General features: G+C 32.9%; 1 protein-coding gene across 4 annotated transcripts in view; it reads right to left on the bottom strand.

Moving 5' to 3' along the window:
• Nucleotides 1-4,567: 4,567 nt before the first annotated feature.
• Nucleotides 4,568-13,365, bottom strand: part of LOC124359896 (neuropilin and tolloid-like protein 2) — a 242,302-nt gene continuing 233,504 nt past the window's right edge. For 3 of the 4 annotated variants that reach the window (XM_046813021.1, XM_046813031.1, XM_046813039.1), the window contains 5 exons: nt 12,943-13,186; nt 11,186-11,304; nt 9,397-9,543; nt 7,039-7,400; nt 4,568-6,209 (listed from right to left, as the gene is read on the bottom strand). In XM_046813021.1, coding sequence (XP_046668977.1) covers nt 6,014-6,209; nt 7,039-7,400; nt 9,397-9,543; nt 11,186-11,304; nt 12,943-13,186 — 1,068 coding nt within the window. In that variant the 3' untranslated portion in view covers nt 4,568-6,013. The remainder of the gene's footprint in view (nt 6,210-7,038; nt 7,401-9,396; nt 9,544-11,185; nt 11,305-12,942; nt 13,187-13,365) is intronic. The other variant, XM_046813047.1, reaches the window with a different exon arrangement.

Genomic DNA, 13,365 nt, shown 5'->3' with positions numbered 1-13,365 from the left:
TTCGACATATTCTCCTTGAACATTAATGCCTTTCTTTTTATCTTTACTTTAAAAACTAATTGGCCACAAACTAATTTACGTCCTTATTGTACTGGAATCTCTTCCCACGTAATGCCCCCTTCATTGTATGAAACAAACGGAAATCCCCAGGCGCTAAATCTGAGCTGTAAGGGGATGAGACAGTACTTACCAGCCCATTTTCAATGGTTTCACGGGTCGCTTAAATACCTCTCCTTTGTGATCCACGACGCTTGTCTCTCATGACGTGAGTTGGTGGGCTTCCCTTCCATGCTTTACTTGTTTTATACTGTCTCATAATAGTGAACCCATTTGATCGCGCTAACATTTAACAATGAAATTTAACATTTCCTAAATTAACATTTTGTTGAGGAAGTGCTCACCTTCTCTTGCATAACATTCCTTTGGCCGAGTCAGGTCCCTTGGGATCCATCTTGCACATTTTTTGCACTACTTCAAGTTGTTACAGATAATTTGATGAACTTGACAAGAAATTTTGTTTAAAGTAACTTAACAAGCACCAGTAAGTATGTATTTTTTGAGTTAATAAACAAAATAATGTTGATACATAAACTTATCATCCTTTATTACAGTGATGCCAACTTAAAGCCATAAAGTAACAAACATGACCTACCAAAGTTTTGTATAGACCAATATCTCTGTCTGTCTGTCTCTCTCTCTCTCTCACACACACACACACACACACCACACACACACACACACACACACACACACACACACACACACACACACACACACACACCACACACACACACACACACACACACACACACACACACACACACACACAACACACACACACACACACACACACACACACACACACATCATAAGTACTTTTTGTGATTAAATATTTATTAGTAATTAAATCTGGCTATTTCTGGTTATAACTTTTATATATATATTTACACTCGCATACACAGGGTGTTCACGAAAAGGGTCTACAAACTTACGTAGCTGTTGATAATTTAAAACTAAAATTTTCTTATCAACATTGGTCGATAAATGTGTCGTTTAGCCACTACCTAAGTTTTTGTATTTTTAGAAGAAATTCCCATGTTTATATGTAGTATACCTTCAAATACCAAGGTACTTTTCCTACTTTGCACATAGGAAGTAATAAATAAGAGGAATGTTCAATATGGTAAAATCTTTTCATATTAACAAAATTGCGTCTGTTGAAATTTTTCCAGTAAAATAACAAAAAAAAAAAACAGAATGATAAAAAAATAGAAGATCAAATATTTGTTAATTTTTATAATCATTCTAACGGTTCTTTCCTGAACGAAATCCGTCAACGCATAAGCATAACGTATAGCTGATGCCTCTCAACTGTGACATGTTTCCTGCACATTAAGGAATCTATGTATATAGACTGGAAACAGGCCAATAATAAATCATACATACTAAATGTTATATTTACCTCAGATAATGTGTGACAGTATATGAAAAGATATCGCATTCAAAGACTAAAAGGCGGAAAAATGAAGAAAACTACAAATATAAATATATCAAAGAACATTTTTAGAACGGTATCTAAAAATTTGTTACAGTATAAAAACATACTCAAAGTTTTAAATTTTAATCAATAAAATGAGGTCATTAGTATACGATGAAAATGGGTTACTATTCTAAACCAAGTATTTTGTATAGTAGCGCTGTATACTACATATGTATAACAGAACTGCCTTTTTGTATAGTAGCGCTGTATACTACATATGTATAACAGAACTGTCTTTACCGAACAATACTTCTACTATCCAATCCCTATATAGATGCTAGTTATGTTCTTTAGAAAGTCAAAGTAATCACTATTGTAGAAGATTATTGTTGGTCCTATTGTTAAAATATTGCGACTCTTTCTTGTACATAATAAAACGTATAAATAAAGTAATAGTATTTTAATTAAGTTTAACTTTAATTTAACAAGTTCTTATCAGATTCAAACGATCAACACTGAAAAATGTTAACAACTTATAGACCAACTTCTCTACAATCTTTCTGTTTTGTTAAGAAACAAAACAAAATTTGGACTGATTGTTATCTCGCTTTATGTGGATTTCGTCTACTTTAAAGTTAAAAGATATGCTGTATCACCTGACTTACATGGAAGAGGTTCATAAGTTTAATATGGAGTATTTTGAGTGAAAGAAAAGAGAAGGATACATGCTCTTGTTATTTCCATACTTGTAAGAAAATAACAAGAAACAATTGAAGTTAAATTGGTACAAGGAAGGAGATTTATATCCGTTTCCCCAGAGGACATAATTTAATTGGATGCTCAAATGCTCGCAAGGTATCTTATGTTTTTCTACACATTGTATTTGACATGAAAATGTCGGAGAAAACATGTACCAAAAAATATGGCAAAACCAGGATAAGATTTCTTTTACGAATGCTATACGAAAACTCATACAATAATTTGTCGTCTTCTATTTACAAACACTATAAGAATTCCATAACTATATCTTTATCTAAAATATTGTTATATTATTTACCATAACATTGTTTTTAAAGTAAAATACCTTTACATCAACAAGCAGGTACCGTGTGACACAAAAACCAGACCAGAGTTTAATAGAATTATACACACTAGTTTATGGCACTATAAAATCACAAAACTATTTGAAACTTCCTAATTAAGATATAAATATCTTAATTAGTTAGATATCCTTGAAAGACACTCCTGTTTGCTTTGTAGGGTTATCCCGTCTCACTGTGTTCGTTTGTACATTCTGCTTTTATTCTTGGAATCTAAGCATACGCCATGTGTAATCCTGATATACGAGTAAGATAGGATATTTCCTCGCTATTCGATACCTGATCAGTTCACTAGATTTCTAGGAATCCTTATATAATATCACTACAACACGCCCTTACTGAACTTACTTTTCTGACTAAAAATTGTATTTTTACTTTTGTTATCATGCTATATTTGATTATTAGCCTGTCCCATTGTCAGAAAGAGGGCCTTTAACTTTATTGGACGATTTCATATAAGGACACCCCTCTCTATTGTGGACTGTGCAGGGTTATTCCTTCTCACTGAGCTGGTTTGTACCTTCTGCTTTTATTCCTGGAAACTAAGAACAAGCCATGTGTAATCCTGATATAATATGGGATATATCCTCGATATTCCACTTGTTCTGTTCACTGAATTTCCAGGAATTTTTTGTTTTGTTATCATCGTATATTTGATTATTGGCATATCACTGATGTGTCGTAAAAGAGGGTCTTTCACAAACAAAGCCTCCAGAAAAGTCTTTTTGAAAACATTTTTAATATACACTTCCGGCTCAGCTCCCTAAGATTCAAATATGTCGGGCACTAATTCTTCATTGAGATATATTCTGTTAAATGTCTAATATAATTTTTCATAAGATTCGTTTAAGAAATAGAGACCCAGACCAGTCGCTTGATTACCTGTTAAAATACTTAGCTTCGCAACCTGTGGTTATGTTTTACGAAAATTATGCCTTCAAATTTTCAATAATCCAATTGAAAACTTTGTAAAATGCGTTATAGTCTAAAGGGGAGAGCCAATTATCATAACTTCATAAGCACACAACCTAGTTTGTCCTGAAATTTAAAGAGGATTTCTTCTATCAATCGTTAGCCGCAATAGTTTTGGCAGATGTCTAATTGAGGAGTACATCAAGAGGGCTTAAAAAATCAAATGAAATTTTTTTATGGTAACATTATTTTTATCCTGACCACTTAAGACCGACCATGAGATAACTAGATATATAAAGATGTTGAATTGCACCACTGTCATCCAAATATTCAGTCTGTTAACTTAGGCTTATTTAACACTATTTACGTGCCTAAAGGTTGGTTTTGGCTGTGTCAAGCTAAGAGAGAAACATGTTCTTGAAAAAAAAATCAATTCAAATTAGTTCTTGGTTCCTGGACTTTAGGCACTAATGTTAAAATTTGTACTTTATACTTGTATGTACCTCACACTCTTTTCTTGTATTTTTTATTTATTTACACGAACTTCAGATTAGTTTTCATACTTTCGAGTAATATGGAATTTAATTTTTCATACCTTTTTATTGTTATACATTAATGTGCTGCCTGCAGTGAGTCAAATAACCCAGAGTTTTGGTACTATAAAATATTTTTGACATTATAAGAAACAACAGTAAAGTCATTGGTTGATTTTTATAATTCAAATCCTGTGATAATTAAGTTATAAGTGTAAACCACACTACGTGTTACGTAACAGGCTTCACTGAGGTTGCATAGAAAACCACAAGTCTAAGGCTCATTTCATTAGGCTGCATGTGTTATTAGGTCAGATGTTACAATATCACGTACTTTTACTGTTTTTGTTTTTAATTGATTTATTCTGAGATTGTTTGTTAGTATAATGATCACCAATAAGAAAATTGTTAAAATACTCGCTAATGCTTAGCCAAATCCCAAGGAGTGGTGTGCACCATCATCGCATTCGATATTGTCTATGTAAAAATAAATAAATACGTAATTTGAGGAAATGTATTGAAATACAAAGAATAAATCATACTAGTTTCTTAAAAATATATTTATACATCTCTTATAAAACAACTTCCGTATATATATATAACTTATTTAACAGTAAACACAAAACGAGTTGAACTAATCAGTTAGTAAAATGTCTTTGCGTTCTATAACGTAGTACGTTAGCGCTGAATTGCTGGTTTGCACTTTGAAGATATGAAGAAAAATCATTTTTAATGATGGAGCTCCATAAACATTTTTATGGCATTGAAAATGTTTGAATGAGACACGGAGGATCACAAATTGGAAAATGAGAGCAGTTATTTGGGATGGAATCATGTGACAACCAATTTATGTAGGAATATGGAAACTTTGAATGTAAACGGTTGGAAATATTCATCGGGATGCAGGGAGGAGCTGAAATTGAACCGTACTATGATTGGTGAGAAAAACGTCATTTAGTACATCAGTACATTACAATAATGTGCAGAATTATGTCAATTGAGAGAGTGTGAGAAAGATGGGCAAAAAAAGTTTAGGAAGAGGTAATGGTAAGGCTGTAATCACGTAAGGGTTAGGTGAATTGTTCAAGATATAGAGGAGAAACACCATACTGAGATTTAGTGATTTGGAGTTACTAGTCTGTTAGTTGGAGTTTGTTGTCTGTGTGTGATTGTTTGGTGGGAATGTCTTGTGATGTCGATAGCTAATGATTTAATTATATATTCGTGTGTAATTACGACGTAAGCAACAGATTTTGAGGCTAGCTAAATTTTTGGAGACTAGCAATGTTTGAAGTAAAGTCTTGTGAAGTTGCATATGAATATGACATCTGGATAAGTACAGTACAGATAAAATATTTAATTTTTAATATATAGCTCAGGGGTGCATGCACATAAGAACTTGTATATCTCTGCTGGGCTAGTATGCGGAACAAAGTGAGAATGCCTTGGGAACTTGATAACTGAGGACATGATGGAGGACACAATGTAACCTTTATCTGGAGGAAATATTGTGGGCTGCGCACTGAAAGTAAGACACGGTAGTAAAAACAACAATTTTGCTGGTAATTTCTGACAAACTTCAAGGCTAATGATTGTATGGAAGATCAATGTGTTACCATTGGAGTAGATTGTTTCAAACTGAAAGTGAAGAAACAAGTAAATAGAGATATTAATGTTGGATGGGAATGTCATGTGAATTTGATGGCTGATGATTATATGGAAGGTCAGTGTGTTACTATGACGTCTGCAGCAGATTCGGTGGATTGTAAACTACAGGTGAAGAGACAAAAAAGTACGGATAGTAATGTTGGATGGAAATGTATTGTGAACTGGATGGCTGATGAGTGTATGGAAGGTCAGTGTGTTACTATGACGTCTGGAGCAGATTTGGTGGATTGTAAACTAAAGGTGAAGAGACAAAAATGTACGGATAGTAATGTTGGATGGAAATGTATTGTGAACTGGATGGCTGATGAGTGTATGGAAGGTCAGTGTGTTACTATGACGTCTGGAGCAGATTTGGTGGATTGCACACTGAACGGCCGCTCGCTGGTTTTGCTGCTGTCGGCTCGTTTGCTCAACTCTATGACGGCTTCTGCTCGGAATCTAGGTTCTGCGCTTGTCTTTTGACGCGTCTTCCCAAACGTTGTAAATCCCGGGCTAGCAGTCGATCTTGGAGTTGACCTATGACAGTAATCACAATAGATACACTTAAATCTATTTAATAAATTGTTATAGCTTAATTAATACTTAGCAATGGTGACGTAATTTGTAGGTTGTGAGTTTTCTTTGAGGAAGAGAATTAATAAATTATTCACCCTACTATAATAAATTAAAAAAAAACTTCCACAGCTACGTAAATTAGATTATTTCTACTATAAATTCAAATATAAAAACTAAAACATCTGGTTACCTCTCCTACAATATCAGTATACTACCTACATTTTACATAGATGAACAATATTTAATAGGTCGTTTATTGTTGAAGTTTGTATTTTTTCTGAATACTCTCCCCAACGCTATAAGTTTATTGATGGTAATGCACACTTTGGTTGGATATTGCTGCCGGGGGATCTCTGCTTGCGACGTACTTAAGCTCAGGCATTACGTATAATTGTATTATTTGTTAAGTAATACTACTAATAACTTTCTACAAATTAAGCAGATTTCTTTATATTTATTATAATGTATGATATTTTAGTATTGTTACTTTGTTTGTATTCGATTCTTGATCATTTACTGTGTTTATAAAAGGTTAGGTGGTAGACAAGCTGTGTAGCTCTAACAACGGTTCTTCCAAAAACGCCGTTCCCATTTACCTATCAGATTCAGAAAGAATATGCATGGAATTTAAAACTTTTACTAAAACCCTTTCAAATGAAATACGGTTTTAAGGTAAAAATATTCTCAGTGGTTATAGTCAAAGTCCATTCAAAATTTTACGTTTCCAGCACAGTAGGAATTGCCCAGTTCTTTGTTTCCGTGAGTGATTTAGCATTACAGCAGTACTTACTTGGGAGGACGAGACGTCGGTGGTGGAGGGGGTGGCGGCGGCGTGAACGAATCGCCTCCGGAACTGTTAGGAGTGAAGCTGGCCATGTGAAACAGGCTCTCCCTGGTCTGACACTCGGAGTCCCGCATCTCAGGGAAATGCATGTCGTCGTGCATGAGGATGGGCATGAGCTCAGTGTCTGGCACGTAGCACTCTGCCCGTTGCGAGACGCTGTGACTCTGACTGCTGTCAGTGCTGTGACTGTGACTGTGACTGTGACTACGACTGTGACTGTGACTGGCTGGCAGTACTGTGGACAGCTGCACCACGCTGCCTTTGCCGATCTGATCTAGCCTGGAGGCCCGCGACGCCGCCATTTGTTGCTATCAGATAATCACAGTTAAGCTAGTGTAAACATAAGATTGTGTTCAGAAATCTGCACCCTAATTTCATAAATAGGAAAATAACTTGATTTAATCCAATGTTAATTTTGAATGGAAAAGAGTTAGTGTAATTGATTGGGTTATTTAATGCGGAAGATAATGGTTGAAGTGGCCGAGCTCCCTTAGTCAGGCCCTTCTTCTGTGTAAACTTTGTCTGTGTTAATATCTATAGTTTTGCATACAATTCCAAACTTTAATGTTCCATTAAATTATTGTTTTAGAACCAAAAGCTTAACATTTATAAGGTTTCAAGTGCAACAGCATCAATTTTAATCTCTTTTGGTCAATACAATAAGGAAAATTACTTTAACGATAAAGTTATATGTTTAGACAAGAGGAAAAGAATTTTCATAAACTCTCGAAACGTTCTTTAGAAATAAATTTAAATTGCATTCAATTAACATTATCGCGGACTAAAACCTGAATCATACCGAACTATTGGACTGAACTCTATATAATTATGTACTGATTAATTATATTATAATGCCAAGGTGAACTTCCCCCAATAAATTAATTCTACCGTTTTGAATTCATTATTCGACTAAAGTCCAATTAAACTTCAAACATCTACAAGTTTCCTTTCATATTTCAAAATTAATCCGATGCAGAAACATAAATATTGAAAGCCACAGAAAAGTTGTAAGCGTTGTGATTGGCAATGTAATTCTATTATATTCATTTCATACATGTTACAGCACTTTGTAATTGCTGAGCTTTAGCGAAATCTATAACTTAGAGCTGAAAAATTTAATTTCTGTCCGTCTATGTGACTACCTGTCCTCAAGATATCTCAAAAACGAACTGACTTATAGACTTAAAATGTTGAGCGTTAGTGAATATTTTTACGTTGATCTTATAGGTTACCATGATGAAAACAAGAAAATAGTAAAATAAAAAAATCCCTAAACAAACTGAATACACCTATTATAGACTGAAACACGTAACATATCAACACTTATGGCATATCTATCCCAAAACTCAAATAATTATGTATTGAAGCCAATTTAATAAAAAAAACGTGAATGTATCATACGATAAGATATCTTGAGAAAGACTTGATATATAGGTTTTAAACTTTCTATGAAACTGCATTTCTACAAGAATGAGTTCTATGATGCAACATTTTTGTCTTAACGTTTTCTGTATAATTTTTGTCTGTCCATCTGTTCGCACGGTTTCTCCAGAATGAAATAAGCTATAGATTTGAAACTTTTGCATGCAGTTTCAGCAAGCCTGATACAACACGCGGTGTAGCGTACTTTTGCCTTGTTCTTGTAATTTGTTGAGTTCAAAATAATTGTGTTTGACAACAGTTTTAGCCCATGTATCCTACTGGTACCTATATAGGACACCACAATACGGTTGTAGTACTCTATAAGCAGACTGGTGTTTGTATTTCTATTTGTAATTAACGACTTTATATAACTTCTTTCGTATCAGTAAAACAACTGTATTATGATACAACAACTGTATGAAAAAAATAATATTTTATAACTTTTAATTTTTATTCAACAAATAATACATTTTTACACTAGGTCATGTCTCGATGGATACAACCAAAATTTTTCAAGTCTTAGTGAATTGATGTTACAGAATTGAACATTTATTTCCATGATTTTAATTCAATATCTATGAAACATAACAACAGAGTAAACATCCTTCCGTTAAACCACTGTATAGTGATTGCTATTTGTCGTAGAGGAAATCATACATTAAAACTAAAAAAGTCCTTTTTCAGAAACGATTAGTATATTTTGATTTTATTCTTTCTGTCAAAGCCCTCTATTACCCCAAACTTATTAACAGGTCTTCTAAATAAACATGGTTATACATTTGCTCTTAAATTTGCATTGTAATAATAACTTATATTTACACGTATTGTATTATACGCGTAAGGGTGGTTTCCTAATAATTACCCTTGTTTTGTTTCTAATACCTTTATAATACGGTGGTCTCTGACGAGTTTCCTGGAGCAGTTGTAAATAAAGGTAGAACACATGCCGGTCAGTATAATGAAGAACAAGGCCACGATTGCAATCATGTGTGTCTCTGCAAACAGCTTTCCCAGTTCACTCGTATTCTCCTGTAACATTTTTATTTATTAAATCAATAAACTAGTGTTGATAACATGGTGTGCAATGGGTTTCTTTTTGTTAATGCAAGTATCCAAAAGTTTGATAATCATTCCTTTTGAATGTTGAGATTCCAATAAGAGGAAGGTGAACTGGAGCTAAACTCAACATTCACTTTGAGTTAACCCTTCCCACCATAGCTACGTAATGTGTAAAAGACTCGATAACTCACATATAAACATCCTACCTTATTGTCAACATAGCGACAACCTTACGAAGGAAAAGATTTTTGAAGTATTATTGTAATTTACACCACTAACGCACATTGATCGGAGAAATCAGTTTTGTTAAATCTTCTTTTCTAAGTTACAATATTTTATTTCGTTATTACAAGTTTAGATAATGGACATTTTGCGATATATAACAGTTGTTTTTCTTTATGTATCTGTAAAATATGATTCTGTTAATTTATTTTGTCAATTTTGGATCGCTAGTTTCCTTGGATTCCAGTTCTGTAAAATACAAAAATCTGATTTCGTGTTTTAAAATATAATTTAGATTATCAATTAATTGAGATTGAAATCTTACCCAATTTTACACTGTACTCGTATATGTTTCCTCAACAAATGTTTAACAACAAATTCAAAAAAGAAATATATCATATATGTTTTAGTGAAATTCTTCATAAAATAATCTTTTAAAAACAAAGAACTTTATCTTAAACTGTCTATAGTATACATTTAAGTTTGGTTTTTTTTTATATTTACTATGATTAATAAGACAAAATGACCTATTATATGTGTAACAGTTTTCAAATTTTGATTATTTAAAACCTAATAAATATGACAATTTAATGTATTTAGACTGAAGAGAGAGGTAAAAGTGGAAATAGATTGTTTTAAGTAGTTATTTGCAAAATAAAAATACTCTAAAACGATATAAACGACCTGTTGTCTCTTTATTACGGACATTTCCTTCAGTATGATTAACCTTCGAATGACTTTCCTTTCGTTTTTTGTCAGTAATGTTTTTGAATAATGGAAGATAGTATATTAACACACGTTTCTACATCATAACTTCAGTTTAGAAATAGTAAGTTAGCATCCCTATAAATCTTTTCACGACCATCAGTTGCGTGAGTTGATGAATATATATCTGTAGACAGGAATTAATAAAACGTTTAAACGATGACTCCCCCTACTCCAGTGAACTTATTACCGTTTTCCAATGTGCAATAACAACCAATCATCTTTTTCAGTCAAATGAGAAAATTTAATCCTATACGGAACGTTTAAAGTTTCTAAAACCGCATACTTATCAGAAAGATGAAAATAACATTTTATATTAAGATGTTTCAGATTTATATTAGTAGTTTTAATAAGAAAAAAGGTCTTGCTACTTTCGCTTACAAATATCCTGATGTATAAAATGTTGAAACTAACGTCCTATGTAATACGGTATACTTTAAAAGGTTATTTATATATTTAAATATTTTTGACTCTTTTTATTCTAAGTATACGTATAACAAAGAGTTAGTTAAATCCAAGAGGAATTTCAGTAAATTTGATACATGAATCCATAGAGTTTATATAGCTATAAAAATTGTTCTTATATTAAGTTATGATAATTTTTGAAATATTTGTGTTAACTCACTTTACAAATCCCGTCCTTATCTTCATCATTCTTGTAGCGACAATTAACATTCTCATTACACTTGAGCTCCGCAGGGATGCAGGTGAGATCCTCGCAGTCGAACTCATCATCAGCACATTCTGCAAAATATATTCAAACGTACACTTACGTCTGGCTTCTGTATCCCACTAAACCTTAGAACCACGACCTGTACACATAGTGCATCAATAGGTAAAGGCTTACCTAATCAGATAAGAAATACACTAATGTGTACCAAATATTTACTACTCTTCAAGTTCTTGTTCTTTTAATGTCAATACAAAAATCTTAGTACAGCTATACGCGATCAAGATTTAAACTGCTTACGTAGCTTCAGATGGTTTGGTATCTTGAGTACATTAAGATGATAAAAGATATCAGTATTAAGATTCTACTCGTTTCATTCGTCGCCGGATTCACGCCAACTTCTAAAACAGCATCATGTATAAATTAATTTGCAGGGTTATTATAGATAATTTTTAAAAATAACTACTAATATTTTCAGAAGAATATTTTGTAAATTACAAAGAAAAATTCAACTACTAAAGATATGAAACATGAATAAACCGCTACCCTTATGATAAATGTACTTCTTTTTCTGATGATTCTTGGTCTGATGGTGGTTAAACAACAAAAGTAATAGAGCAAAATGGAAATATTAAATTATTTTGAATTTTTTTACAAAGAAATGTACTTCAATGAAATAAATCCATTAGTAACTTAAAAAGGAATGATGAGTTATAATTTATTATTACAATTATTGTATACTATGTAACTATTTAAAGTATGTTAGGTTATAATTGACGTTTACTTGGTCAGGATTAACTGATAATAAGTACTAGTATCTTTATATATATAGCCTGTTGCCTTTCTCAGAGCAAATCCGCAAAACACCAAACAAATAACGTACTCACGACTGAGATACACCTGAATCTCGAATTACTGCGTTAGATGCAACTTGGCGTTGGTTTATTTTCTGATATATTGTTACGTGTGAGTAGTGTTTTGTTACCTCCATAAATGGCTTTGTTTCAGATGAGGACAAACAAGTTTTACAACCTATGGTATATCAGTAGATGGAGTAATAAAGCATGTACGCTGTGAATCCTGAATTTATGTACTTTTGAGAGTTATTAAATGTTCATTCATTTCATATGTGTACTTCTCATGAGAGTAGTTTGAAATCTGTAATTTAAAGGCAAATTAAGTTGCGTACTATTAAGCTATGAAATAAATAGAGAGAATTTAAATAAGAAATTATAAGATAAAAGTTAAATATTGATAAACATGAATATTTGAAGCAAAATAGCCTGTATCTGAGATTTAATAAAAATCAATTTACAATAAACTTAAAAACACGTCAAAAATTCTTGCAATGGTTATTTATTTATGGGATTTTATTTTACTTTATGATATCCACCTCATGTAGAAATTATATGCGAATTCAATCTTGAATATTAAAGTACTTGAATTGTGTGTTAAATTTTCTCTGTGCTACGATTTTATTTTTTTATTGTTTCGTCGAATTCTTTTAAATGATATATCTCTTAAACTGATGCTTAAATTAAATATCTCTAACCTACTCCTTACGGTCCAACCTCATGAGAAGGCGGAAAGTTACTGATCTAACAGAAAATGGGTTTCTAGTACATATATTTATGGGTTAAAGAGATAAATTATTGATTTGTTAAAATGTATACAACTGTCCCGGAACATTTGGACAACTCCATAAAACTTACGTTCTTCCTTACTGATAGCGCGGAATGCGGTCCACAGTATGGCGAATGTGGAGTTGAAAGCCTTAGGCTCGGCGACGAAGCGAATGTGGCTGACGTTGCTCTTCACCGTGACAGTGGTGGCGATGGAGCCGCAGAACTGGTCAACTCTGACTGGCAGCAACGTCACGTTGGGGAACACTTCTATGTAGTTGGAGTCACACTCGTTGGGCTTGTCCATTTTGTACTGGATGAATTGTAGTTGTAGCTGAAACAGTTGTCGAATGTGGTAACTTGCAGGACATGGAGCCGAAACAGTTGCAGTTGTCATGCGTAATAGGATCAACCACAGTAGAATTGCTAAAGGTTTCCCTTGTAGGTTTACGGTATAATAGTTGATTGCAAAGATTTTATTAACTGAATGTACTATGTGACAAACATTGGTTA

The sequence above is a fragment of the Homalodisca vitripennis genome, chromosome 1 (genome assembly GCF_021130785.1).
Source record: "Homalodisca vitripennis isolate AUS2020 chromosome 1, UT_GWSS_2.1, whole genome shotgun sequence".
Lineage (NCBI taxonomy): Eukaryota > Metazoa > Arthropoda > Insecta > Hemiptera > Cicadellidae > Homalodisca > Homalodisca vitripennis.
Note: the sequence above shows the minus strand (reverse complement) of the source record. Positions and strands in the feature narration are given on the sequence as shown.